Raw genomic sequence first — 27,837 nt, 5'->3', positions numbered from 1 at the left:
GTGTAGTACAGGGTCAGCTGAAGATGCACACTCACACCCTGACAGGTGTGTAGTACAGGGTCAGCTGAAGATGATGCACACTCACACCCTGACAGCTGTGTCTGGCTTCCCTAGTTCAAAGCTCACTGCCATGGTCAAAGGAGTGCATTTTGAAAAAGGCCCCACTAGAGGTGCTAGTAATATAGGACAATATTAAGAACAAGACATGCATACTGCCAAATAAATAGTAAGACTAAGGGTTGTAGTAATATGAGCAGCGGGGCTGCGTCCCCGCCACCCAGCCACCCACATGGCTAGCTCTAGCTTATGCCCCAAAATAATTACACAGAAACTGTATTCTTTTAAACACCACTTGGCCCATTATATCTAGCTTTTTCTCGGCTAGCTCTCACACTTGGACTAGCCCATTTCTAATAATCTATGTAGCCCAAGAGCTGGCTTACCAGGAATGATCTTAACCTGTGTCTGCCTGGAGTGGGAGAATCATGGCGACTATTTTACTCAGCTTCTTTCTCCCAGCATTCTGTTCTGTTTACTCCTTCCACCTATGTTTTAACCTATGAGGGCCAAGCAGTTTCTTTATTGCTTAACCAATGAAATCAACAGATTGATATATGACACTCCCACATCAAAGGGTAACAGTGAATCATGGCTTAGCTATATCGTTGGGCTTCCTGCCTTAGCCTGTAGAAGTTGGACTCTCAACAAGGTCTGATCTAAGGCCTTCCACACTTCCAGCCCTCTGGGCTCCCTCACTTGTGTCATGGGCACACAGCCTGAAAGTCGAGGCACCTCCCTCCTCCCACCTCATGGTCAGGGAAGATAAGGGGTGCTGAAGCAGACTTTTGTGTCCTCAGCAGTTGTCTGTCTCTGAGGAGGCTGGGGATGCTCCCTCAGGCACAACTGTTAACTGAGTTGCATGTAAAACCACGGGCTGAACTTGACTTCAGAGACCCCACTCTAGCAGCAAAAAAGGCTTTTCTGTTCGTGTGACAGTTCCTCTCCTGTCCATGAGGTAGTGAGTGTGGCCTCTTTCCTCTGACTCAGAGGAGCATACAGGCATGGAGTGGGATGGTTCTGCCTATGGCTCTCGCCTCTCCACTGATGTTGTCCTGTACAGCCTCTTTTCTGATCCATTCCTCCACAATTAAGGTTCCTTATCCTTCAATGTGCAGATTCCCATATCTGTGCCTCACTGTGATGGGTTGAAATCAGTGCAGACTCTTTTTTGAAATGTTTAGGACCTCGTGGATTTGCAGATTCAGTTGTAAGGCTTTGCTCGTGTCCTGGGGAACCACAAGGTATCCCCTAACCTCTTCTCTGAGATGTTTGTAGACCATACTTGGGGCATAGGCATCATTATACATCATATAGAAGTTAAGTCTCTGCTCAGAGAGGAGGGGACTATGCTCAGGTGCCTACTGTTTCTCCTGCTCCTTTAGGTCATCGCCCTATCCGTGGGGAACCGGCCGAGCCTCTCTAACCCCTTCCCTGTTGTGGAACCCACTGTGGTAAAGTCCGTCTGTGCCCCACCTTCGAGGCTCACCCTCATGCCCGTCTATGCCCTCCCGCAGCTGGACCTGTCCTGTCCACTGCTGCAGCAGAACAAGCAGGTGGTGAGTATGGCCCCTCATGGGGAGGGAGGAAACATGGGCAAGAGGAATCTGACCCACTTCACCCATGGTCTTGAGTATTCTGATAGCTGGGGGCTCCACACGCAGGCACCCGGATCTCAACAGCCAGAGCTGAGCAAGATGTTTCCATTTGTTCTTTGCATGGGGGAATCCAGAGCCTACAGAGCTGGGAGACTTCCTAAAGTCCAGCTGCATAGTTGGTCCCCGACGTACAGAGACCTAGCTTCTGATTTTCTAGTTTATAGGGGTGGGAAGGTAACAAGCACTTGTTATACTTGGAGTTTTGATCTTTTCCTAGGCCAGTAATAAGTAGCCCATTTCCCCTTAATGCTGTGCAGAGTAAACCAGTCAGAGCACACAGTTGGATTCACTACCATGGGGGGAAGCTGATGCTCTGTGGAGTCCTGGAGTCCATATATAGCTCATGGAGCACCCCGTCCCATGTTCGAGTGTAGTCTTTGTGTTGGGCCATGTGCCCACCTGTTGACTGATGTCAGTTAAGTAGAGTGACACAATAGGCTGGCTCTGAAATGTTGAGTTAACTCATGATGGGCTCATTGGGGTGTGCCTTACCCCAAGTCCGGGAGCTTCTGCAATGGCCATATAGGATGCAACCCCTCCCTACCCAACTTTCTGAATCCAGATTCACTATCGCCCTCTGCTGGGCATATAAGGGGCTGTAGAATCCTTTTGTGAAATGTTCTATGGTTTCAGTTGTTCAGGTGGGGTGTTCTCTGTGTACAGAGTGTGTGTTCAGAGTGGGATTGGGAGCTGTGAGGAGAAGGGGCATCTACAGAATTGTATTGTCATGGGTCAGGGCATTCCAAAGTAAAGTGTTGAGAGGGAAAGAAAGTGCATAGGCTTTTAAACAACAGCTGTGCGGGGGAGGGGGAGCATAAAACCTACTGGTCAGCCTCCCCAGAAGCTGGGGTTGTCCAGTCCTCAGCTCTGGAACATCATAGTCCAGGGCCCTGAGTGCATCCTGCTCAGGGATTAGGGATAAACTAGCTTCAACCCTCTTTGGAGGAGGGAAGTTCTGGTTTCCTCATCCCTCCAGCACATACTTGTCTAGCAGGTTCTCCTGGCACCAGACTCTGGAATAAGAGAGTGTTGAGGAGGGTGAGGAGCCACTGGGAGACAGGCGGGCCACTGTAGAAATGCCACAGAGAGTGTAGCTGGGAGGAGCCAGTGATACTAGGGAGGCAAGAGGTGGCTGCAGGGAGAACAGGATAAGGAGATACCAACCTAGTAGAGCCAAGGGAAAGGCCCCAGGGAGGTAAGACAGCAAGAGCAGTGACTCTGAGGTTGGGTCATGGTCTCCAGTATCCCACCTATCCACGTGATGGCCAGGATAGTTCTGTGTGCTTGTAACCATTACCTTTTAGCCTCATTTCCCCCAACACCATGGCCATCTTTGAGGTGGGCAGAGTTGAAAATGCAGAACCACCTTAATCCATCTCCAAACATAGTAGTTCCTCCTGAGGCTCTGTGTTTCCTCCCCAAAGCCATCTCAGAGCAGATACTGCTCACCTCTGGGTGCCCAGGCCTCCTGCACACCTGAATGAACCTAATGATGCTGAGGGTGTCCACGGCCCATCCAGCTGTGGGGCAGATGCTGTGAGAGCTGGGTCCCTGGAGGGTGAAGGACAATTTTGCCTGTGATCCACACCCTTCTGTTCAAAGCTTGGTTAAGGGAGCTGCATAGCTGTAATGCCTTGGGCTTGAGGACCAGCCTTCATTTTTCCTGCTGGAGTCAAGCAAGGCTGTTTCCCTTGCTGCTCTGGTGTGGATCTGTGGTTCTGCCTTCTGGCCTTTGCTTACACTGGAGCTAAGAATGAACACACCACAAACCTGCACTTATCCCCTCCACTTGCTTTACCTGGGCCGGAAATGGTGGTTTCGAGCTTCTATACGCTCTCCACTGACTCTCTCATCAAGGTGGAGGGTGTTGCAGGCTCAGAATCTGCAGGTGGCTCAGCTGCAGTGTCTACTGCAGAGAAATCGTCTTTTTCTGGCCTCTGAGTGGGATGCTCAGGAGAAGACTTCTCTGTCTTGACTTGGAGACCAGTTGAGAAGAAATCCTGAACTCGTTTCCTGCTTCAAGCCTTTTTAGCTTTTGGTCACTGTATTATTGCACATTTATGGGGTACAGTGTGATTAATTCCATGCATTCTTGTAATGTGAGCTGTCAAATCAGGATGGGGAGTTCTTCCTCTCAGACATTGATGGTCCCATTGTATTGGGAAGCTTCAGATTGTTCTCTTGTTATTCTTTATGTAAAATATTATTCTGGCATTTAGTTGCCTCTTTGCGTTGCAGAACCCCAGAGCTCACTGCTCTCTGTATTCAGTGCCTGCTTCCCATCTTCCTCCTGCCCCTCTCCTCTTCCCAGTCTCCAGTGACTCCCGCCTGCTCTACTCTGTTTCTGTATCATTTTAGCTGTCACACATATGTGAGAGCCCACATCACCCTCCTCCCTCTTTCTCTCTCTCTACCTGGTTTGTCATCAAGTTTTACCTGTAGTCACATCTGGTATGTGTAGTTATCTTTGGTAGAGGGAACAACATTGCGCTAAGTTTGGATCTTCAGGAAACATCTGCCTGCTTCTGGGTCCCCTGCCAGAGGTAAAGAGCCAGAATCAACGCAGAAGTTCTACCATGATCCCAATACGAGGGAACGCTGGGTTCCCTCTTGCTGTGGGAGCCATCCCTTGATTGTGATAGAGGCCAACAATGGGGTTGTGTGACTGGATGCGGAGTCCAGAGAGTAGCCATTATAAATTATTCTGTTTGTTTTCTGTTGAGCCCAGTGAGAAAGTCAAGTCCCTTCAGTGGCCTGTGGGGCCCTGTGTCCCTGGTCCCTGGCTGCTTTTACCTCAGTCTATGCCTTTTATGGTTGAAGGCCTTGTCATTCCTTGTACCTTCTGTCAGTGTTTGGGGCTTAGGTAGGCTGAGTCCTAGGGCTTGCAGCTTTCCCATCCCTGGCCCCATGCCTCCCTCATTTCTCTATCCAGAGTCTCCTTGGTCTTTGACTTCACTTAAAAGTGCACCTGCCTCAGCACACCTGATCCCTCTCCCACTTCTCCCACTCCCAAGTACCCGCAGTGACCTATCACTATAGAATTTGCTTGCTTACTTTAGTCTCTGCCTATCACCAGAACAGAGCTTGGTTCCTGCCCAGAGCTCAGCAAACACCTTGGGCAAGTGAGCAAACCAAGGAGCGCACTGTCCCTGCGTACCTCTAGGAGGCACCCTTGTGCAGACTGAGGGACACTGAGGCAGCAAAGGCATGGGGAGTGGGTGCTACCTGGAGAGCAAGGGCCTTCAGATTGACAGTCTGTGCTGCTGAACTGCAGGAGGGCAAAAGCAAATCAGATCTAGATAGTTTTTCCCCGTCTTTAAGCACTGATGAAGAGCTGAGCATGATGTTCCTAGTCTGTCTGCAGCTAGACTGGGTGAGCTGACTCTGGACTGAAAGGTAATGGCATGACTGCAGAGCTTGACTTAGAATGGACTGTGTGCTGTTGGTGTCAGCAAGAAGTAATGGACCTTGGACACAGAACTGCCATGTGATCCATCAGTCCTAGTGCTCCCGAGCCATGAGCCGGCCATTCAGGCATGGCCCCTGCGATTTATGGTCTCATTAGGGGACCTTGAAGAAGATATATCCCCAAGGTGCATCTGGGTGCAGTATCAATTTAATTTTATAGCTCTCCAAATCCAGAGGCCACCTAGGACGTGTTTGCAGAGTAAATTATTGGCAAGGTGAGACACCAGAGTGGAGTCAACCATCAGGAATAACAGACTGCAGGCAGACTTGGTTCTCCAGGCAGGTCAGCCAGGGTTCCTCTCACCAAGCATGGGTGCTACTTGTGTTCCAGGGACTAATTAGTCCAAGATTGGGTTGAGCTGGTACCTAAGGAGAAACCCATGTCATAGGAAGTCCTTGGAGAATCCGACCTGCTGTGTTCTACCCTAAACCTGGGAGACTGAGCAAGCTCAGTCTCAGAGCCACAGCCTTCCAATTTGTGAAGTGGGAAAGTTGGAGTCAGCCTGCAGGCATGCTTGCATAGAGCTGATGCCTTCTGCAGAAAAGCGCTGACTTTCTACCAGAGGTTGAATCTGGGAGAAGGGATGAGGTGTCTGGGGGCAGGCCTCTGTGGTTCCTCTCCATAGTCACAGTTTGTGTCCTGCCCAGTCACTAAAACCTTTGGTGTGCCCAAGTGATGACCTGAGTTGCTGGCATGAGGGAGCACTTTTAAAGTGCAGAATGTTTGGTTAGGCGTTGTCTAGAACCAGGAGAGCTACAAGAAGTTGGAGAGGGATCCTGGAGGTTGAGGCAGGAAGCTTGGTGGCAACTTCAGTCAGGATGGACTTCTCTGTGTCACAGTAACAACCCCCGCCCCCATAGCTCCACACCTTAAATACATAGTGCAAGTTTAGCTCTTGCTCATGTGCTGCTTTAGTCCCGGCTTGTGCATCACTAGGGGACACTGTGCAGAGAAGGAGACTGTGCTTAGGTCTTAGAGGTTCCTCCAAAATTATCACAAATCACTGCTGTATCTCACTCACCAGACTCAGTGATACAGTTGCCCTTAGGTGAGAGAGGACAGTTCTTCCTTCTGGACTATGCCTGAATGGATTAGGTCATTGGTAAATAGTAAACTATGCTAAAGGCCACCCCATAATGTGAATAACCACACAGGAGGCATATTTGAAAGAAAGTCCCAGGACTGGAGATATGGCTCAATGGTCAAGAGTACTTGCTCATCTTATACTTGCTAGGTTCAGTTCCCAAGCACCCACATGGTTCACAACCATCTGTAACTCCAATTCCAAGAAATCTGATGCCTTCTTCTGACCTCTGTTGGCATGAGGAGTACATATGTACAAGCAAAAATAAACTCATACACATAAAATAAATAAATCTGAAAAACTTCTTTTTTAAAAGAAAGTCCCAAAAGATTGGTTTGTTTCCTATCTTGATGGGAGAAGCTAAGGATGGAGGCCTTTGTACCTTCCTGGGCAGGAAGAGCTGGAGCAAGAGTTGATCATGCTTGGGAAGATACTCCTGCCTCTTCTTGGCTGCCCCCTTGCTGTACACTCTCTGTGCCATTATCCCCCATGGAGAAGCAGGAGCCATTTGGACAAGGTTTTTGGACACCTTAGTGGTGTCATTCCTTAGCATTGGTTTGCAGTTCACCCCCACCCCTTCATCAGGGCCGTCTGAGCCTGTAAGGGAAACAGTTGGCTTTATGTCATACTTGTGGCAGAGTCTGTGTGGCCGCAGCATCTGATCTGTTTCTTTCAGGTTCCAGTATCCAGTCACCGAAATCCCCTGTTAGATCTGGGTGCCTATGACCAGCAAGGCCGGCGGTTTGATAACTTCAGCTCTCTTAGCATCCAGTGGGAGTCTTCCCGGCCATTGCTGGCGAGCACCGAGCCTGACCAGCCTATGCAGCTGGTATCCCAGGATGATGGAAAAGGCCAAAAGAAGCTACATGGTGAGCCAGGTCTTGAGCCAGAGGGCGGTGGAACCCTGGACACACAGGAAGGTCCTGCACTGCTCATGCCTAGGACCTTGGGTATCTGGGGCTTCCCTTCATTTAGAGCTAAAGCATGGAATATTGAGAGAGCTCATGTCCCACCCCCTTTTTTTTTGAGAGAAAGTCTCGCTATAGCTTTGCCTGGCCTAACTATTAAGACCAGGCTGGCCTCAAACTATCAGAGACCCACCTGCCTTTGCCTCTTGAATGCTGGGATTAAAGACAAGTGCCATCATACCTGGCTGCTGTGGGTTTTTATTTATTTGACTGCTTGTTTGTTTGGTTTTGTTTGTTTTGAGACAAGGTCTTCCTCTGCAGTCAAACTGGCCTCAAACGTGAGGTCTTCCTGTCTCTTGAGTGCTAGGATTGTAAGCCTGCACCAGTACGGCCAGCTTTACTATGTTCCTTTAATCCCGTATAGGTATAAGAGATAGGACTCAGAGCAGAAAGGGCTCCTGTCCCAAGTTCCTTGGCCATGCTGTGACAGTGACAAACTTCCTCAGCAGCCCAGTGTTGAGCCTGTCCTCTCAACGTACCTCAGCAACTCTGTTCTGGGCTATTAACCCTTACAGGACTAAAAGCCTCAGTAAACTCAAGTTACCTGCTTTTAAACTTGAAACTGAATTGGCAGCAGGATGTGGCCCCAAGGGAACCAAGGGGTGGTGGCCAGCATTTGTTTTCCCTCTGCGCCCTCAGGTTTGCAAGCAGTTTCGGTTCATGAGGCATCAGGAACCACAGCCATCTCTGCCACAGTGACTGACTACCAGCAGTCCCACCTGAGTGCAGCCAGAGTGAAGCAGCCGGTATGTCCCAGAGGACAGGAGTGGGTAGGACCATGAGCAACACCAGGATGTCTCCTGTTTCTGTGTAGATTCTGTCTGGTGTCGGAGGCCCTGACCTCCCTTGCTAGGGATCAATACCTGCTTGATTCTTCTCTTCCCAGCATCTCTTGCAGGCTTCAGGCAGATATGCTGCTTCAGGGCATATGTGTGGTAGGGAGGGGTACATTTGAGGAAATGGAAAGGTCCCCAAGAATGGTCCTGTTCGGATGATATCCACCCTCTCGAGCCACCCTGCAATCTGCTGCTGAAATGGTGTGGAGGCAGTAGATACCCCAGGGCAGGGGATATGGGGGCTGGCACCCTAAAGAGCCCAGATTCTGAGACAAGGAAGCATCCTCTTAGAGAAAGCTGTCTCCATTTGGAAGGAGGTGGCCTGCTGGAGGTAGATGCTCACCTATCCCTATCCAGATGTCTTCACCTGTTCCATTCACCTGTTAACTTTTGAGTGCCTCACTGGTTCCCACACTGGAGCCTCACACCCCACAGACGCACTTTTAAGACCTTCACATACACTTCTGACCTCTTCGGGGCTCTCTCTACCTCCCAGGCCTCCCCTAGGTACTGACACTGCTTGAAGCTTCTGTTCCTGGAACAAGGCCGCTACCCGGGGCATCTAGCCCCGCTCTTCTTTGGTGAGGCCCCTGTCTTCTGGATCTGACAGTGTTGGCCTTTCTTTTTCAGCATGACCCTATAGTACCTGTGTCAGCCTCCATCGAGCTTATTCTCGTAGAGGACGTGAGGGTCAGTCCGGAGGAAGTGACCATCTATAACCATCCTGGCGTCCAGGTATGGCCCTTTGCCCTCGCCGTCCTTTCGAACAAGGCACCCTGCACTCTGTGCTACCCAGCCTGATCTCTTCCCGTCCCCACATCTCCCTCCAGGTAGAACTGCACATCACAGAAGGCTCTGGCTACTTCTTCCTCAACACAAGCACCCCAGACATCATCAAGGTGGCTTACCAAGACACTCGGGGCGTGGCTCTGGTAAGCTTGAGCATCGGGATCCCAGCTGTCTAGTCGGGTTGACAGATTATTCCAGAAAGCCGGCACTTAATAACACCCACCATGCAGGGCCTTGAGATTTGAAGTTGCTCGAAGCCCCTGTCATTCCCATGCCACCTCTGCACTTTCTCTATCTTCAATTACTCGCACTGTTAATTACCTAATTCTTTCCTTTCAGTCAATCTTCCGATTCATCTTTTAATTATTCCTTTATTACATAAACGTCTTCATGGTAACCCTAAGAAACTTTCTTTTCAAGCTCCACTCCTAACTCTCTCCTAACTCTCCATAGTGCCCACTTCACCCTCTCCCCCTCTTACAGACAAGGGCCTGGTTGGACCTCTGGCATGGAGGAATGGAGCATGCTGCCTTCCTCATGTCCCGAATTGCTTCTCTTCTTGTGGTGTAGCCTGTGGTTATCTTACTTGCACTTTTATCCCTTGTTTTAGTATACAGGATCTGAGTTCTTTAAACTCCTTTTTCTTTTCAATTTTCTTTTATGTGTATGAGCATTTGCATTCATGCATGTATGTGTACAAGTACATGCAGTGCCCTGGGAGGCCATAAGAGGGTGCTAGATCACCTGAAACTGAAGTTATAGCTGGTTATGAAAGACCATGTGGGTACTGGGAATCAAACTCCAACCTTTTGGAAGGTTCTTAGCCACTGAGCCATCTCTCCAGCCCCTAACCTTTGATTTCTTAATAGAGCCAGAGAGTGAAAACAAAGAACTGTCCTGAATGTCCCACATGTGTCTGATAGGGGACTTGTGCAGTCATTAAATGGAAAGTTCCTTCTGGAAGGAAGTCAAGAATGACACCCACCCTCACAGTGTCAGCACTTGTCAGCTAGAGCATTGCCACAAGGCAGCTCTGAGCCCAAACTGCTTCCTCTGGTGAAAGTGTGCCTGCCTCATTCCCAAAGAGTCAAGGCTCCCCTGGACTCCATGGAGACCTGAGCTGACGTGGTGCTGCAATGGAGGGGGTGTGGCTTCAACTCAGGAAGTCTGGTTGGCTGACTGTGTTTCCCCAGGCTCTTTACTTTTGGCTTTGCCTTGTTTCTCCACCTGAGCCCTTGCAGACCAGTCACAGCATGGGGGCGCCAGTGTTCCAGGGAGGGCCATGACCCAGGCAATAAGGCAATAACCTATGCCTAGCCCGTTTTCAGAAACACTGACACATTACCCATTACTACGCAAGGGTTGGTGGCATGGCTCCAATCAGGTGTTGGTGTCTGTGCGATTAGCTCCCCACATTTCTGTTTCTCCTCATTTTTGCCTCCACCATGCTATCTTAGCTTAGAAATCACAAAGTCAATGGCCCTGAGCTGGACAGGTATAAAGTGGGAAGAACCAACTGAGTGTGAGGAATGTGCCTGTAAGTGTTGGACTCAAGGGTTAACTGTGGTGCTGGATGTCAGGAGATAGTGGGGCAAAGGTAACCAGAGGGCATAGGGGCCTCCCAGGGTGGGGGAGGGGTGGCAGTGTGTCCTCTATTGATTCCCCTACATCTCATCAACTCCATGTACTGTGTAGAGGTTCTTAGTAGGTTCACAGATGTGAGCAGCCATCACCACCATCATGCTAAGAGTGCACGCCTGGAAAGGAAACCCTCTAGCTACCTGTCCTCTAGCTACCTGTCTCCTTTTAGTTCTTTCAAACTCGTGCCCTGTCCCAGCTTTCGGTAACTACTAATTTATTTCCATTCTGCAGAGTTCAAGTGAATGGAATCAAACAGCATGTGGCCCTTGCCTAGCATGTGTTTCCGTATTGTAGAATGTTCTAGAAGCTCGTTCCTTTTTATGACTGGGTATAGCTATGCCACCTTTTGTTTGTTCATTCATCCATTAGTTGATATTTGGGGGCATCTGTGCTTTCCCCCCCTCCTTCAAAACCAGGACTTCATATAACCCAGATTGTCCTGGAGCTCAGTCTGAAGCTAAGGATGTATTCTAGCAAATTGACCTTCAGATGTTCTCACCTCACCACTTCTGGGATTGCAGGTGTGCACCACCACACCTGTTTCTGTGTGGTGCTGGGAATCCAACCCAGTGCTTCCTGTGTGCCAGGTGAACACTCCACTACCTGAGCTATATTCCCAGCCATCCTGTCTGTCTTTACTGTTGAGAATAATACTGCTGTGAACATTTGTACACAGGAGAATTTTTGATAGTTTTTTTATATGTGCCAGTATCTGCATGTATGTCATGTACAACATGTACATGCATGGAGGGCCAGAAGAAGGTGTCAAATCCCCTGGAACTTGAGTTATAGATGGTTATGAATTGCCATGTGGGTTCTGGGATCTGAAACCAGCTCTTCTGGGGTAGCCAGGGCTCTTACCTGCTGAACCATCTCTCCAGTCCTGTGTGTGTTTTTGTGTGGATACATATTTCATCTCTGTTTACATGCCCAGAAATGGGAACTCTGCATGTTTTGAGCAACCACTGACTGTTTCCCATGTCCCATCCCACCAGCACTGGATGAGCATACCAGTTCCTCCCATTCCTTGTCAACATTTGTAATTATCAGACCTTGATATTTCAGCCACTCCAGTAGGTGCACGTGACCTCTCCTTGTGAGGCAGATTTGTATTCCCTGATGAGTAAAGCCATTCAGCATCTTTGTGTTTCATTCTTGTATCTTCTTGGACAGATGTCTGTTTAGATTCTTTGCTTGTTACTCTTTATTAAGTTGTAAAATATCATATTATATTCTAGATATAAGTTATTCATGAGATGTGATATGCACATATTTTTCATTCAAACTTGCCTTTTTACTTTCTTGTTAGCATGCTTCCAAGCTTATGTTTTTAATTTTGGTTAAAATAAAAATAATAAATAAAATTTTAAATTTTTATTAAGTAGAGTATCTCTTTAAGCTTTAAAGTTACATTTATATATATGTTTATTTTGTTGAGTGTGGGAGGAACATGAATGCCACAGCGTGCTTGTGAAGGACAGAGAGCAGCTTGCAGGAACTCCACCATGTAGGCTCTGGGGATTGAACACAGGTTATGAGCCTTGGCAGTGAGCCGTCTTCCTGCTCGTCTGTGTTCCTGCATTTCATGGTTCCCTGAGAGTCTGTGGCGAATGGGATCCTGTTGTCGTCTGTGTTTTGTCTACACTGAGTTAACAGTGGTCCTGTGCTGGGAACCCAGGACCTTCCTGGTGTGGGTGGCTTCCCAGCTGTCCCAGAAGCCATTGTTCTCCTTTTTCTGCATTGGACGATTTTGGCATCGATGTCACAAGCCATCAGAGACATGAGCTTAGTTCTGAGGTCCCATCTCTGCTTCAGCTCTGTATTGACCTGCTTGTCTTTCCTTGTGTCGACTACAAGTGTAGATTACCATTGCTTCATAGCAAGTTTGAACATCTATAAGTGTGAGTCTTCTGGCTCCTCCAAGTCTACTTTGACTTATTTTGGGTCCCTTACAATTCCATCCATATATGTACCAGAGTAAACATGTCAACGTATTTGTGAAGCCAGCTAAAGTTATGCCAGGACTTTGGATGGCCCCTTAACCATATGCACAGCCTCTGCCCATGAGTGTGAGGTGTAAGTATTCTTATTCATGGTGATAATTCTAAATGGAATTGTTTTCTTAAATTTTATTTTTCTAGCATTTTCTTTTTTCTGCATGTTGGTCTCATGTGGTGTAACCTTGCTAAATTCTTGGGGGTTTTTAGCGAATCCCCTAGGTTGTGTGTGTGTGTGTGTGTGTGTGTGTGTGCGTGTGCGTGTGTATGTGATGTGTGAATATAGGTAGTTTGATTCCTTCCCTTCAAGTTTGGAAGTTTGATTTCTTTTTCTTGCCTTTTTGTCCTGGCTACAGTCTCTAGTAGTGTTAATAGAAGTGATGAAAACATCCACCATTGTCTTACTCTAGATTTGGGGAGAAAGTTTGCATCCTTCCACCACTAAGCATGATGTGGGTATTTTATAGATGCTCCAGATGGGGTAGTGTACCAGGGGCTTCTAGGCTATACTGAAAGTATTTGTAAGTGTGTATGTGAGGAAAAGGACAACTAACATTCCTCACCCCCACCCTCATCCTACCTTGCCTCTGCTAGCTTAGGTGCAGCTTGGGCCTCTGGTAGGAAACAGACTCAGTTCCTCCAAGGTTTCGTCTGATTCCCAGAGCTCCAAGCAGGCAACGAATGGACATCTTCCTGAGGCTGCCTGTCCTGCCCCTGCTCAAGACTTCTCCCTCCACCTGTGAGAGAAGGGTGCAGGGTGCTAGACAATGGCACTGTTCCCTTGACCGTATAGTAAGCTTCTGCTTCCACCATGCGGGTCATCTTTGAGAAGACCATATGCAAGACTGACTTACTTACAATACTGGTGAGATTAGTGGTCAGCAAACACTCTGTCCACCTGCAGGGAAACATCAAATGCAGCTAATTTAGGGAATGTGGAAATCGGTCAGAGTAGCTGTGAGAGGGACACATGTACATGCTGCTGGAAGAGTCCAAGGCACCTAGGATATTCCTTTTTTTCCCCCAAGCTCTAATGTGACTGTCTGCATTGTAAGAGGCACTGACTCTGTTCATGGATTAGGGATCATTTATTTTTCTCTTCCTCCTTTACTATCCTCTTATGCTTTAGTCTGTGTTTTCTAATCTGTTTTAATTTCCTTTTTAAATTTTTTTTTAATTTTTGTGTATGAGTGTTTTGCCTGCATGTATGTGTGTACCACATGTATGCCGTGCCTGTGGAAGCCAGAGGAGGGCATCAAGTCCCCTGGAGCTAGAGTTACAGATGGTTTTACTCCCACCACTCTGGAAGAGCAGCCAGGGCTCTTAACCACTGAGCCATCTCGCTAGTCTTTTTATATTTTTTATTTTTAAGACCCTGGGGTCTCCCTCATTTCTTGGCTGATCTTGAGCTCCTCAGATCAGGTGTTCCTCCTACCTCCCTTCTGAGTAGCTGGAACTGTAGGTGTGATGCTCATACTTTCCCAAGCATTTCCATTGTTCCCTTATAAAAGAGGGACTAATTGCACAGGTTTGTGTGTGAGTGTGTCTTGTCAGAGCTTGACACTAGGAGGAAAAGCTTCAGCAGAAATTCATCCACACATCTGGAAACATACCTTATCTAGAGATTAAAAATAACTTCCCGCTATCAAGAAAAGGGGAATTTGAAATCAGGAGAGGTATGTCTGTTGCCACGGCAACCAACTACAGTTCATCTTAGTCAGGTTGCCTTTCCTAAGTAAGCCGAGGGTGAACCTATGGCCAGAAGAAAGACTTTTCATCCAGGAGTGAGTGCTCTTCAGAGGCAATGTTGAGCTTGGCTCTGTGTATAGGTAGTGAGTACACCATATCTGGAGGTATTCAAACAGAGCCTTCCTTTGAAAGACTCAAGGATTCCAGCACTACAGCTTCCCGTAGAAGACATCTGAGCTCCTTTAGATACTGCCATTTTGGGGTTACCACTATGTGGGTATCAGTGCCCCCATCTTCACAGAGTCACAGTGGGCTGCAGCCATTCTGTCCCGCAGCAAGTCTGGCACCCTGGGGAGCAGCACCTTGGAGGCACACCTTGAGTGTGGTTTCTGTCTCAGCAGCTTCCTTGGAATACTGACCTTGGGTCTCCGCTTTCTCCTCCAACTGCTTCAAGGGGAAATCGGGTCCTATTTCCTTCTCCCTCTTCCGAACCTGCAGTATCTTTCAGAGTGTTGATGGGCTGTGACGGGTGCTCCCAGCTTCCTTCAGAGGGCTGTATCTGAAGGACACGTTTGCACATTTCTTTGGCATTTTGCAGCTGCTAATTAGCAGCATTCTCATTTCTCTTCTTCACAGACGAGAAAGCGCACAGCCGTGCTCACGGAGCTCCTAGACAATGCCTCGTTCTTCCTTATTGATAGGAGTTGAGGCTTCACAATGGCTCCTGTATGTGTGTAGTTGGCTTCTCAGTGTCTTTGGAAGAGAAGTGAGTGCGTGATGCACACAGCAGGCTGGGGTGGAAGTTTTCATGCCCACACAATGAACCCCGGGCTGAGCAAGGCTGATTAGTTTTGCTCACACAGCTCCCAGAACCCTCTGCAAGGGGCTGGATTTTATTTTTGGCTGGATTGAACAGAAGAGTGTTTACCTGATTTAAACTCAGGATTTCTTCCTTCTCAAACCATTCCTCGTATTTCCTGAGTCCCTGAGCTTAGCCTGTCACTGAGAGCTTGATGTGCCCTGAGCACTTGACACTTCTTTCTGCTGTGTTCATTCGACCAAGCTCTAGCAGAGTATGGTGGTAACGAGGAAGAAGGCTTGCAGGCTCTGCTCTGGTGAGCCATACTAGTGCCTTTACCACTCAGTACTGCAGTGTGTGGCCAGCCATGATGCCATGGGATGTAGCAGAAGCACACCAGGGATGAGTTGGTAGGAGGTGACGGTTGTAGGACTTAAACTCAGGTGTGTGCTGCTTCTGTGAGGCTGGTTGTGGATGGTGTAGTGCCAAGCCCCTACTCTCGCTCTTGGGGAACTGGCAGAGCTGACCACTGCATGAAGTTTTATCCAGGCTGAGATTTGGATACCTGTGGTTCTCATGTGAACTCTGGTCACCTCTGTAGAATGCTAGGTGAGAGACTGAAGACATAGGTCTCTCTCAGTCCTCTTGCATGGTAACTTGGCTTACTTCCTGGCATTGATGAGCACATCAGAAGAAAGCAAAGCTAATGGTCCCAGTGATGGTCAGAAATATTATTATTAGGATATTTATGCATCTGAAAATGTCACATGCCACAAGTCTGAAGTGTGAACGGGGGCCCAGGAAGGCGGGGCTGGTGAGCTAAGGGCCATAGAGTTTCTTAATGAGGAGTAATGCATTCATCATCTCCAAACTGATGACAGGACTTTCCCTTGGGCTCAGTACTTGATGTCATTCTCAGGTGGCACTGTCAACACTTAGAAATGAGAACTCATTGCAGACACCCCCACTGCCTTTTCTCAGTGTTCTTGAATGTCCATCAAGAAGCATGTGGTGGCAGACTCTTGAGAAGTATGAGCCACCTGCACTGTCCAGTGAGGAGTGGTCGGGGTCTCCATGTGGCTACTAGCTAGTGGTCAGCTCTCTACTTCCCTCCACTGTAGTCCATGCTGTTTCTTTGTCTCCTAAAAGACCTCACACACTGGACTCCTCAGCGCTTTGTTACTGGATAAAGCAAGCTGAAGTGAGTCCAGGAGTGGAGCAGGCCAGACCTTGCTGCTTCCCGACATGCAGCCTGGTGCTGTCCTCCCCTTCTGTCATCTGGAAGGTGGCTGAATGTCCATCTTCTGGGAAGCCAAGTGGAAGAGGAATTGATTTCCTCACTGCCATTTTATGCTTTTATTTAAAATGTGCAAAGTGATTTTTTTTTGAAGGACAGAGGGAAAAACAGAAAAAGCCCACCCACACTTGCTTGCCCATTGGGTCTGTCAGTAGCGGGTGCACTGTGTAATTTCCTCAGGTTATAAAGGACATGCCAGCTCCTGACAGCAGCAGCTCCTGCTTGCGCGTCAGACCGGAGGCTCGGGTCATGTTCTCAGAAGTGCTCATTCCTCCGTGCAATTTTGCATGAGCTTTCTTTAGGGGAGATGTAATAACCATCCGCAGCAAAGCCTGATGACCGGTGGCTTCCCCACCCATAGTTAACGCCAGACTGGCTAGCAGCAACAGCTCAGATCCCACAGCCATCATTCTGGAATGTAAGTGTGATTCCCACCCTGGGATCTTTGTTAATCTACTTTAAGCCATCATATTAAATAAGCCAGGCACACCTCATCTGCTTGGATGTGCCCTGGAGCTCAGTTACACCTGCGTGTAGCAGCTTGCCCAACTTTCCAATTTTATCTACCCCAGCTACCTGAGGGCTTAGGCCTTTCTTAGCACAGACTCTCCCTACTGGCCCTCTCCACTCCTCTCCTCCTGTTCTGGATGCTGAAGGCCCTGTTTCCCTGCAAAGAAGGCAATGCCCCTGAATGGAGAACTGAGCCACTGGGTTAGATCTCTAGCTCCCCTTCAGGCTATTTCTACCCTGCCCTTGAGGCATGGTTTGCTCTTTTGTACCTTAAAGCTGCTGGATCAGAATCCATAGGTTCTGAGTTCTCTGCAGAGTTCTTCAGAACTTCCCATTCTTAACCAAGCCAGTTCTGCTCTGCAAAGCTATGCAAGCTTAAGCACCTGGTTTCAGTGCTTTATCAGACTCCCTCAACGCTGCGGGCCTGGGTCTGATCAAGGTTTGGAGGTTGGGTGCAGGCCACTAGTGCCCGATACCAGGCTCTGTGAAGACTTTGGGAAGGTGGAGGTCAGCATGAAGGAGAAAGGCAAGCTAAAAATTTCCAAACAGTGATGAGGGGAAGTCAGCCCAGTGGAGGGAAGAGCATGCCTATCTGGTGAGAGAAGTGAGGCTTGAAATTGGAGCCAGCAGATGAGGACTGGGGGAAGAGGCAGAAAGTTGGTTATTTCCCACTGACGGAGAACCTATTTCCATCTCCAACCGTACCCCACAAAACCTTGGTATTGGAACTAGGTTTATAAATGCTGAACTGCTTGCAGAATGCATTTATACCCCCAAGCCCCACTGTGATAGAATCTAACTGGCAAAGTCAATCACTCGCCCTGCCCCTGCCTGCCCAGCCTTAGAAGTCACTCGGCACATGCCTAAAGGACATGTGGCAAGTCCATGTTTGATTGACAGATGTCCCCTGCGAGGAGCTACTGTAGCTGAGCTGTGAATGCTCAGGGAGCTCTCTAGGGCTGCGTGGTTAAGGAAGGATAAAGGGGTGCTGTGGGAGCCAGAAGAGTGGGAAATTCAAGCTTGTGTTTATTTATTCACCTTAACCTCTTAGTTGGTCATGACTTCAAGCACAGCTGAGTGGCAGAGCTGGGTAGGCCTGCAGGAACCCAGGAATGGATGACCTGGGTGGTCTGTCCTCAGCTCTATTGTGTTGTGGATTCAGACAAGAACTCTTTTGGAAGCTGAGTTTTATCAGCTCCTAACTTGCAGCTTCATATGAGATTCCTAGGGATGTGGTCCTATTATTAGAGCTACCTGGCCAAGCCATCTTGGGTTTGACTCTTCTGCCTCCAGGTTATTGTGTATGTTCTCATCCATCACACTTGGATCAACTTTTACCCCCCTTTTTTATAAAATGCATAAAATTGAAATGAATGTTGCTTTAGATCCCTCTGGCACTATAACACCCCATCTTCAGTTCATGCCCTTGCTGCTGGGGTGAAAGATGATTTTTCTGTGTCTACTTCTAGCCAGTTAGTTCCTAAGTGCTGGCATCTCAGAAGGCAAGATACTGCTAGTGACCCCTTGAGCAGAATGGGACCTATGGCCTTTATGACTCTATCCTCCTCTGCTTTGCAGGTACACCCTCTGCTCCCAGGCTCATCAACTGTCATGGTCCATGACTTATGCCTGGCCTTCCCGGCCCCGGCAAGAGCTGTCATTCATGTCTCTGACATCCAGGAGCTCTACGTCCGAGTGGTGGACAAGGTTAGTAGACACTTCTCCACACAGCCGCCTCTCTGTTGATGTACATAAAGCAGGGACAGTGTGTCCTGGGAAGTGTTTCCTTATGTCCTTTGCTTTTCCTCCTGGATCCTGCCCACTTCTGTCCCCTCAGAATGGCCGAACTTATGTTGCCATCTCTGACTTCTTTGCTTCTCGTGTACAATGCAGGCTGATGTCTCTGCTATATTTCTTTATCACAATTGTCATCACTAAAGCTTGGCAGTAAATCCTGCCTGCTGGATTGACTGAATTAGCCTTGACTTGGGAATGCATGTCCTCTGGCTCACATAGGTTATTCACCATCCTGGCACATACCCTGCTGAGCATAGAGTTTTGCCCCAGAATGTAGGATGAGGATTCTTGGGAATTTCAGGGACAATTGAGTAAAACTCAGTACTGCCAAGTGTCCTGTGATTTGAGTAAACAACAGACCTAGGTTTTCCTTTTGTGTGAATGGGAAACTGATTCAGGGCTGAGGTGGCTGAAGCTAGGCTTCCAGGGCTTGCTGCCCAGTCCCTGCTACCTGTGCTGGTGAAAAGGTTAGTCATTGAAAGAGGGATGGTCAGGCATCTTAGATTTCATAGCTTAAAGCTAAGATTCTATTACCCAGACTTCTCTCCTGAGTATTTTCTTATGGAGACAGGTTGGCTGTATATCTCAAGCTAACCTTCAACTCACTATCCTCCTGCCTCAACTTCCTGAGTGCCACCACAGCCAGCTTCCCTCCAGCTTGCTCACTAGATTCCTCTTCAGTGGGCTCTCCAGGCCTCCTTTCCTAAAGTGCCTGCTGATATGCTGCAGAGATTGAGCTGTTCAGACACTAAGCTCCTCTGTGCCTATGTTCTAAGCTGTGTCCTGTCTCTCTAATCTGATTGGTAGCCCACTAGTAGAACATGGAGTTCATGCCTCATGCTATGGCCAAGTCTCCCTATTCCCCATATAGGAAGATAAAAACTTATCATTTTTCACTCATTGATTGGCCAAACCCAGACATCATTCTGGGTAGCTTATCGCTAGTTCCCAAGTTCTGAACTGGAGGTTGGTGGTGCTGTCCCTGCAAGCCTCAGGTGCTACATGTTGGGGGAATGATCACTGAGAGACCACTCCTGAACCTGTCTGTGCCTTAGGTGGAGATTGGGAAGGCAGTCAAAGCCTATGTCCGTGTGTTGGACTTCTACAAGAAGCCTTTCTTGGCCAAGTACTTCACTTTCATGGACCTGAAGCTGCGAGCCGCCTCCCAGATAATCACACTGGTGTGAGTCTTCATAGGAATTGGGAAGGGCATCCTGGAGATGGGACTGATTCTCTTTGTAGCTTCTCAAGCAGCTCTTCCTTGGAGGAGGAATCTAATGTTTCTTTCTGTCTCAGGACTCTCGACGAAGCTCTAGACAACTACACGGCCACATTCCTTGTACATGGCGTGGCTATTGGCCAGACCAGCCTGTCTGCAAGCGTGATGGACAAATCTGGGCAGAGAGTCAGCTCCACCCCACAACAAATTGAGGTAGTTCTGCTCCTTGCTCTGCATGGCTCCATCCTAGTTGGACGTGTCTTTATAGTGACAGGCTAGGATTTCAGCTATAAGAAGAAACCCTGTTAAAGTCTGTGTCTTACCATGTCCTCTGAGCAGAAGCATAGTCACCAGCCCCAGGTATATGGGTGACAAAAATTAGATGCAGAACCAAAGGGGGCTTGAGACTTCCTTCTGTGGCACAGAGTTCAGGCAGTTCAGAGAAATGCTATGCTTTGTTCCATGGCAAAGGATAGGCAGAGATTCTTTCCAGAAAGCAGTGGCCGGGTGGAAGCCATAGGCTGATTTTAGCTTATATAGAACTAACTCCTCCAGTCAGTTCTGAGCCTTAGCCCAGGCCCAGGAGGGCCATGAGCACCTGCCAGAGGATTCCTGGGCAGGTTGTTCAGGATCAGTTGAGCTCTGAAGCCCTAAACCCTCTCAGTGTGGTATAGACTATTCTGCATCTAGTTTTTCATAGGTATCCCACTGTAGGCAGGGGTCAGGGCAGCCAGGGTCAGGCCACCTTGTCCAAGAATCCCCAGATACCCACTAGCAACAGCAATAGCACCATCTTCTGCAGGTCTCGGCCACACGGGTGGCAGGCTTCATTGATCTGCCGTCAGAAGCAGGCGGAGGCGGTTTGTGCCTCCAGATGGAAGTGTGCCTTCCTCCTACTGGTGGTGAGGAATTTGTTTCTGCCTATAAATAGCACAGTCTAACCAAGACTAATTCTTAGCCCAGAGCAGTCTCCACGCTCTCCTTGGAGCACTTCTTACATGGTTGACAAGCAGGAACTTGTGGGGGCTGTGGGGCAAGGTTGCTGCAGAGACGGGCTGTCCACATCGCCTTTGACTGCTCCTGAGCCTTTTCTTCCGCAGAAAAATGCTGCAGCTGTTGAAGTAGACCCCTGTTCCAGGACAGTTTGCTTTCAGTAGTGCTAGAGGAAGCTCTCTAAAGACGAGTCAGGATTCTGGAGACCCCAGTCACAACTTCAGCAGACACCCTCAATTACTGTAGGACTTGTCAGGCCTCAAATCACAGGGACCTACCTCGGGCTTCATAGATCTCAGGTAGATTAGACCAGAGGATTCCTGATGGGTCCACAGAATATCAGGAAGTACTAGTGCTGCTAGTGGGGCCGCATGTTGAAACCTGCACTGAGAGGTCAAAGGTCATTTCTGTGATCATAGGGATCCCCAGCACTGCCAGTTACCCTCACCTAAGGGATGTCCATACCCCATGTGCAGTGCACATCGTGTGTAGCCAGTGTCGGCTTGCAGGTACCAGTCCCTTCTCTCTTCTCCCACCACATCCAGGTCTTCCCTCCATTCAGGCTGATACCCAGGAAGGTGACACTGATCATTGGAGCCATGATGCAGGTAGGAGCCACTACAGGTCAACACAGGCCTTTGCTGTTGGCATCCTTATGCTCATGGGATGATGAGGGCTCTCCAGTGTGGCTGGTCCTGACAAGAGCCACTATTTCTCACTTCTTAGATCACCTCCGAGGGTGGCCCCCAGCCTCAGTCCAACATCCTCTTCTCCATCAACAATGACAGTGTGGCAGCAGTGAGCAGTGCTGGGCTGGTGCGTGGGCTCATGGTTGGCAATGGCTCTGTTCTGGGGGTCGTGCAGGCGGTGGATGCTGAGACTAGCAAGGTCGTCATCGTCTCTCAGGTATCACATATGCCACTGGCGGTTGGTTCTTGGGAGTGGTGGTTTTGCCCCTGGATTTATGCCAGGTTTGATCTCTGCTCCTTGAGGATACCCAGATCTGAGATGGCTCTTCTCCAGACTGAGCCTACTCGGTTCTTCCCACTGCTCTCTGGGATAAGATCTCAGTATCCCCAGCCCTTACAGGCTCTGTGGTATATAATGAGGGTGCTTGTGCTGGAGAACACTGCTATATATTTGGATTCCTCGGTATATGTTTTGCTGTGTTTCCCCTTTGCAGATGAATTGTGTGGCAACCCTGCTAGTAGCCCACCCATGGCTGTTGTGGTGATTCTGAGCCTTGACCCAGGACTGCCTGAGGTCAGAGCTCTGGGACCTATGTGCACTGTCTGTAGTGGGTCCTGATCATGTGGTGATGGGATGGTAGGGGTCAGTCCTGATGAGGTTCTCTGTGTGTAACCGTGTGTGCCTAGATCCATGGACGGGTGGTGGGAGCATGGCATTTGGCAGCCAGTAATTTCAGACTAGATTTGTAGTTCAGACATCTCCTCTTTAACCGTGGGCCCACTGGCTCTAGCCGCCTAGGCTCTTTGGTGGGCTTATTTTCCAGTTGCTATTTTGTCCAGCAGTGAAGCTGAAGTAGTCATCTCCCTCTGGAGGTGTTCCCTGACCCACACCAGTGGGGTTGCTGACAACAGGTGAAAGTTAATTTTCAAAGACTGACAGCTTCCCTTTCTGGAAGGCAGTGGAAGATCATTTCTACTCCCAAGAGGGCCTTATGATAAAACCAGAAGGGCATCTGGATATCTCTCTCTCTCTCTCTCTCTCTCTCTCTCTCTCTCTCTCTCTCTTTCCAACACACACACACACACACCCTCCTTTTCCACAGTGGCTCACACCGGCATCTTGGAATGTTCCTGTGGTTGTGCTTACAGATCTTATGTGGTGCACAGTGACAAGTAGTTTATTCAAGCCCCACTCTCTCATTCCTCTAGGAGGTCCCTTGTGTGCAGCCTGTGCAACCCTCTACACTGGGAGCATCTAAGCACATGCCTGGGGGCCTGATGAGTGGCCACCCCCCTTGGGCCTGATAGTCCTGGCTCCCTGAGGCTGACTTTGATCTGACATTGAGTTCATTGATTGGCTCCTTTATCTAGCAGTTTCAGTATCTGCCTCCAAGAATCCAAGTTAAACCACAAAGTCTTTTTGAATGGCAGAGGCAGCTGTCCCAATTCTATGTATCGATTTTGTGGAGATAGCAAGGAGCATATAAAACTATCCCAGTGGTACCCAGGGTTCACACAGGCATCCCAGAGAGTGAAATGAAAGACCCCAGGATGCCCCTCTCTGTTCCCTCAGTAGAAAGAACTGTGGCTTCAGAAATAGGCTCGTTTTTCTCCTTCCATCATCCGGAAGGCACAGCCCTGGCCCTCCCAGCTGTCCTGTTCTCACCTTTCTGGGCCTCTCCTTCACCTGTGTCCCATCATGGTCCTTGGCAGGGTGAGGAGGTTTTCTTACAAGCTATTCTGAGAGGCTCAGCCTATAGCTTCCACATCCACACTGGGCATATGATTCTGTCAGATGCTGCTGGTTCCATCTGTCCAACCCTGAACACGCCAGCATCCCGAGGCCAAGGGGTGGTCCAGAAACAGCTAGAACTGACAAATGAGAAAGATAAGGAGAAGGAAGGACTTTCTGAGCCCCTCTTATGAAAACAAGCACTTGCCTAAATAATAGGATACTAGGTGGATGTCTTAGTTACTTCTTCTATTGCCATAGCAAAACACCATGACCAAGGCATCTTTTAAAAGAAGTACTTAATTGGGGGCTTGCTTAGTTTCAGGGTGTGAGTTCATCTCCATCAGGGCAGGGGCGTGGCAGAGTCAGGCAGGCAGGCATGGTGCCGGAACAGTGGCTGAGACTCACATCTTAGCCGCAACCATGAGACCAAGAGTGAAGAATGGGGATAGCATGGGCCTTTGAAATCTCAAAGCACACTCCCAGTGATCATACCTCTTGTCCCTTCCAAACAGTTCTACCAAATGGGGACCAAGCACTCAAATTAATGAGTCTCTTGAAGCCATTCTCATTCAAACCACCACAGCAGAGACGGACTCCACATGGGCAGTGTCTAAAGAACTGAAAAAGAACTGAAAAGCTTATTAGCCCAACCCCCCCCCCCCCCCCCCGCCCCCGTTAGTTAGCAGCATCTGAAGAAGCCAGTACAGTCATTGGTCAGATCAGTTGATTGATAGAGCTAAGGATAAAGGAAGATGTAAGGCCTGCTGCCATCAGACGTGACCTGGTTCCTCTACTCCTCCCTGTATCCTGGTGAGTTAGAGAGGCAGATAGGCTGAGTATGGGAGTGTCTGAGGCCTATCCTGAGAGGCGCGCACAGCCTAGAGAAGAGCAAATCATGGTCCTGGTTTCCTGCCCACTGTTTTGACCTGTAGCAGCTGGATCAGATTGAGTAGGCTGATCCTTTGGAGTGATCCATCCCCAAAGCAAGACCTCCTCAGGCTAAGAGTATGCTGCTGGTGTTTCATAGCTGGACAGATGCCTCTTTCCCTTGTCCTGTGTAGCCTGAGCCCAACTCTCTTCTAGGACCATGTGGAGGTAGAAGTGCTGCAGCTCCAGGCAGTGAGGATTCGTGCCCCAATCACACGAATGAGGACCGGAACCCAGGTGAGGTGGGAACCTGATAGGTCAGGAGGCCTTAGGCTCTGAGCCCAGGCTCTTAACAGGTCACTGCTGGTTCACCCTGCCTTGTGAGGGCACCACCTTTACCCTTCATCTGTGGAGCATGTTGATCTGTGGAACTCAGATCACTTGTACCATGGGTGTCAACACTCATCCCCAAACTCCATGTTTGCAGCCTTCCTTACTGGCATCTTCTTGTTCCTCAGGCTGCTGCCTTTCAGCAGCTAGGCTGGCACCTGGCCTGGCACAGAAGATCATGGGTCTGTGGTACTTGCTCTACAGTGTATGCTCCATACACTTGTTCCTTTAGGTGATCATAATAGTACTCGAGGTGGAGTTGCATTGCATCACAGATGAGCAGAAAGGTGGCATTCTGCCCAAGGTCACCCAGTTGGATGTGGTTCTTCTGTATCTGAAGACATGAAGTCTCCTACATATAATGGAGTAGCATTCTCTTCCATCTCCTCTGTGTGCTTTCAGTTGTGCCTGGGTGACTTACAGCATCTCATTTGCTGTAAGTGTTTCTGTGTGGCTGTCAGACCTTGTGCATAGGGAATAAAGATGAGGAAAAGCCCATGAGTGTCCCTGACAGGCCCAGTCTTTTCTGCACTGTTTTGGTACATGACTGAGGAACCTGAGGCTGGAGAGGTCTAGGAATTGCCCAGGCAACATGCTTGGAACCTTTTTTCCCTAGAAGCCACATGACTTTCACCAGTACACTGAACAAGCAAGTTGAAGTATTCACCCCATTGTGTCCTTCCCCAAGAACAGAGTCTCCCTGCTGGAGCAGGAAAGAGGCCTGAGGGCCTGGGGCAGTTGTACAGTATTGTGAGGCAAACTTGGGTGTCCTAGAGCTCCAGGACTTCATCCAGAAAGGGACTTTACATGCACAGTCCTACTGTAACAGGGCAGGGTTTAATCTTGCCTATGTGTTGTTTGTGTTGTGTGAAACTCTCAGATCTTCTGCCTTGCCCTTGTCAGGTTAGGAAAGACCAGGACACAGTTCCCACTGCATAAGGGAAGCAGGGAAGCTTTGGGGCCAGCAAGGATGGGGATGTGGGAGAAACAGTACCTAGTGCTGGAACCAGAAGTTACAAAGCCTGGCTTTCCCCCAGATGCCTGTCTACGTCACTGGGATCACCAGCAACCAGAGCCCTTTCTCCTTTGGCAATGCTGTGCCAGGCCTGACCTTCCACTGGTCTGTCACCAAACGGGATGTCCTGGACCTTCGAGGGCGGCACCATGAGGTAATCACCCAGAAATCCCAACTCCCTGCCTGAACCATCATCTTTACTGGTTGAGGGTCCCACCACATTGTCTCACAGAAGTCTACCTATTGCTATTTACGGTACATCTGCCCCTGTTCTGTTTCCATAAAAATATACCAGAGGCAGGATACTCTATGTAGAAAAGGAGGTTATTTAGTTCTAGGGTGGGGAGTTTCACAGCATGGCACTAGTATTTGCACCACCTAGTGAGGACTGTGCTGGTCATGTCACAGCATGGCAGTTGGCACCATGGTATGAGATGTGTAGAGGGGAAATGGCATGAAACAGGAAGCCAGGGCTTGGAGAGAGAAGTCTTTGCCACCCGCCGTGTGTGTGTGTGTGTGTGTGTGTGTGTGTGTGTGTGTGTGTGTACCTACATACACACATCTCAACACACTCTTAGGAATTAACAAAAAAATCTGTCAAAGTTTATGATAATCCCTTCTGAGGATAGTACCCTCCCCAGCAGTTGACTTGCTGGGACCCCTTCCTCATGGGCTCCATCACATCATCTCTCATGCCCAGTTTTTTTGTTTGTTTGTTTTTTTGTTTTGTTTTGGTTTTGAGACAAAGTTTCTTTGTGTAGCTTTGGAACCTGTCCTGGAACTAGCTCTTGTAGACCAGGCTGGCCTTGAATTCACAGATATCTACCTGCCTCTGCCTCCCGAGTGCTGGGATTAAAAGCATGCGCCACCACTGCCCAGCTTGTGCCCAAATCTATAATACAAGAACCCTTAGGGGGCAACCTATAGCCAAACTGCAACTGCAGGTGACTGCTAACAGACAGCAACAAGAGTATCGAGCTGGCAGGAAAGTCACCTGACTTCCAGAAGGTTCTGGGTTAGGGCCTATAGCTTTGTACCTGCTTTTTGTCATGGTGCCAGGCAGCCCTGGGTCTTTGCTCTGTTTTATCTCAGAGGGTAAACCCCTGTCCATCAACTCTCCTCCAGGATCCCAGCCACCTCTGAGATCTTGGGGCTAGACAGGGCAGACTTTGAATTAAAGCCCATGAACAGGAAAGGACTTGTTTAGGGCTCACCCAGCAAGGGGGAAATTGTACAGTGCCAGCTCCTGTGGCTTCAGGCTTAGGTCACAACAACCTTGGTTACAGTATCCTGAGTAAGGTTGCTTTAGAAGACCCCTTCTGTTCTTTGCCATGGGCCAAGGCCAGGGTAAGGATTTCCTAACTGTTCAGGTTTATATAACAGAGGACCCATACTTCGTGGGGCCCTGACCCCAGGGCCAGGGTATTGCCTGGATTGTTTGCATGGGACACTAGCAATGTGATTATTTACATACTCTGTATCAGTGGCTCTGTGAGAAACTCTACATAAGGCCCAGCATATCTCCGGGTGACTCCTGACATACCTCTGCTTGGGACATGCTGCTCTAAAGAAAGTGATTGTTGTGTGAACACAGAATTATCTAAACACTCCCACATGGGGAAATGTGGCCTATGGTGCTGGAAGAACACCATCTGTTCCACTCTGGGTTTGCCATCTGACCCTGGCAGCAAGACAGTGGCCTCTGAGAAAAGTCAGATACCTATCTGGGGCCAGCATGCCCATCTATCGCTCTTCTAGGAATGCTGGGGCCTTAGACCTCTTTCATGGGAACATGCTTGATGTCTTTCCCAGGCATCTATCCGACTCCCTCCTCAGTACAACTTTGCCATGAATGTGCACGGCCGGGTGAAAGGTCGGACTGGACTGCGGTTGGTGGTCAAAGCTCTGGACCCCACAGCTGGGCAGCTGCATGGCCTTGGCAAAGAACTCTCAGATGAGATCCAGATTCAGGTAAGGGGCAGGATGGGGAAGAGCCACATGAACGGGAGAGGGAGTTCCAGTGGCCTGAGTTCTAGGATGGGGGCCTTGTGCCATCCCAGCCTCGAGGACCACCTAGGCTACTGAATAATTGGAGGCATCCACCTGTGTGTGATCAGGGATGGAGGGAGATGGAGAGTAGGGTGTATAGAAGTACCAGGGGAGGCAGAGATGGAGCTGACTCCAGCTTCAAAGAGGAGGGGCTGCAGCATGAGAAGAGTTGGTGCATGGTCCGTACAGAGGTCTATAAGCTGGCAGTATCTTTTTTTTTTTTTTCTTTTTTCACCTTTCCTTTTTATTTTTTTTATTTATTTATTTTTTTTTTAATTTATTTATTTAT

The 27,837-nt window shown here is 48.9% G+C and overlaps 1 protein-coding gene across 1 annotated transcript in view; it reads left to right on the top strand.

The window, feature by feature from the left end:
- The window catches only part of Nup210 (nucleoporin 210), a 103,475-nt gene that overhangs the window by 56,739 nt on the left and 18,899 nt on the right, over nt 1–27,837 (top strand). Inside the window, exons 16-28 of the mRNA XM_005364880.3 lie at nt 1,443–1,616; nt 6,945–7,137; nt 7,876–7,982; nt 8,703–8,807; nt 8,903–9,004; nt 18,373–18,501; nt 19,647–19,774; nt 19,888–20,023; nt 21,349–21,411; nt 21,530–21,709; nt 24,311–24,391; nt 25,522–25,653; nt 27,312–27,470. Of these exons, the coding sequence (XP_005364937.1) occupies nt 1,443–1,616; nt 6,945–7,137; nt 7,876–7,982; nt 8,703–8,807; nt 8,903–9,004; nt 18,373–18,501; nt 19,647–19,774; nt 19,888–20,023; nt 21,349–21,411; nt 21,530–21,709; nt 24,311–24,391; nt 25,522–25,653; nt 27,312–27,470 (1,689 nt within the window). The remainder of the gene's footprint in view (nt 1–1,442; nt 1,617–6,944; nt 7,138–7,875; nt 7,983–8,702; nt 8,808–8,902; nt 9,005–18,372; nt 18,502–19,646; nt 19,775–19,887; nt 20,024–21,348; nt 21,412–21,529; nt 21,710–24,310; nt 24,392–25,521; nt 25,654–27,311; nt 27,471–27,837) is intronic.

The sequence above is a fragment of the Microtus ochrogaster genome, unplaced genomic scaffold, assembly GCF_000317375.1.
Source record: "Microtus ochrogaster isolate Prairie Vole_2 unplaced genomic scaffold, MicOch1.0 UNK1, whole genome shotgun sequence".
Classification (NCBI taxonomy): Eukaryota; Metazoa; Chordata; class Mammalia; order Rodentia; family Cricetidae; genus Microtus; species Microtus ochrogaster.
Note: the sequence above shows the minus strand (reverse complement) of the source record. Positions and strands in the feature narration are given on the sequence as shown.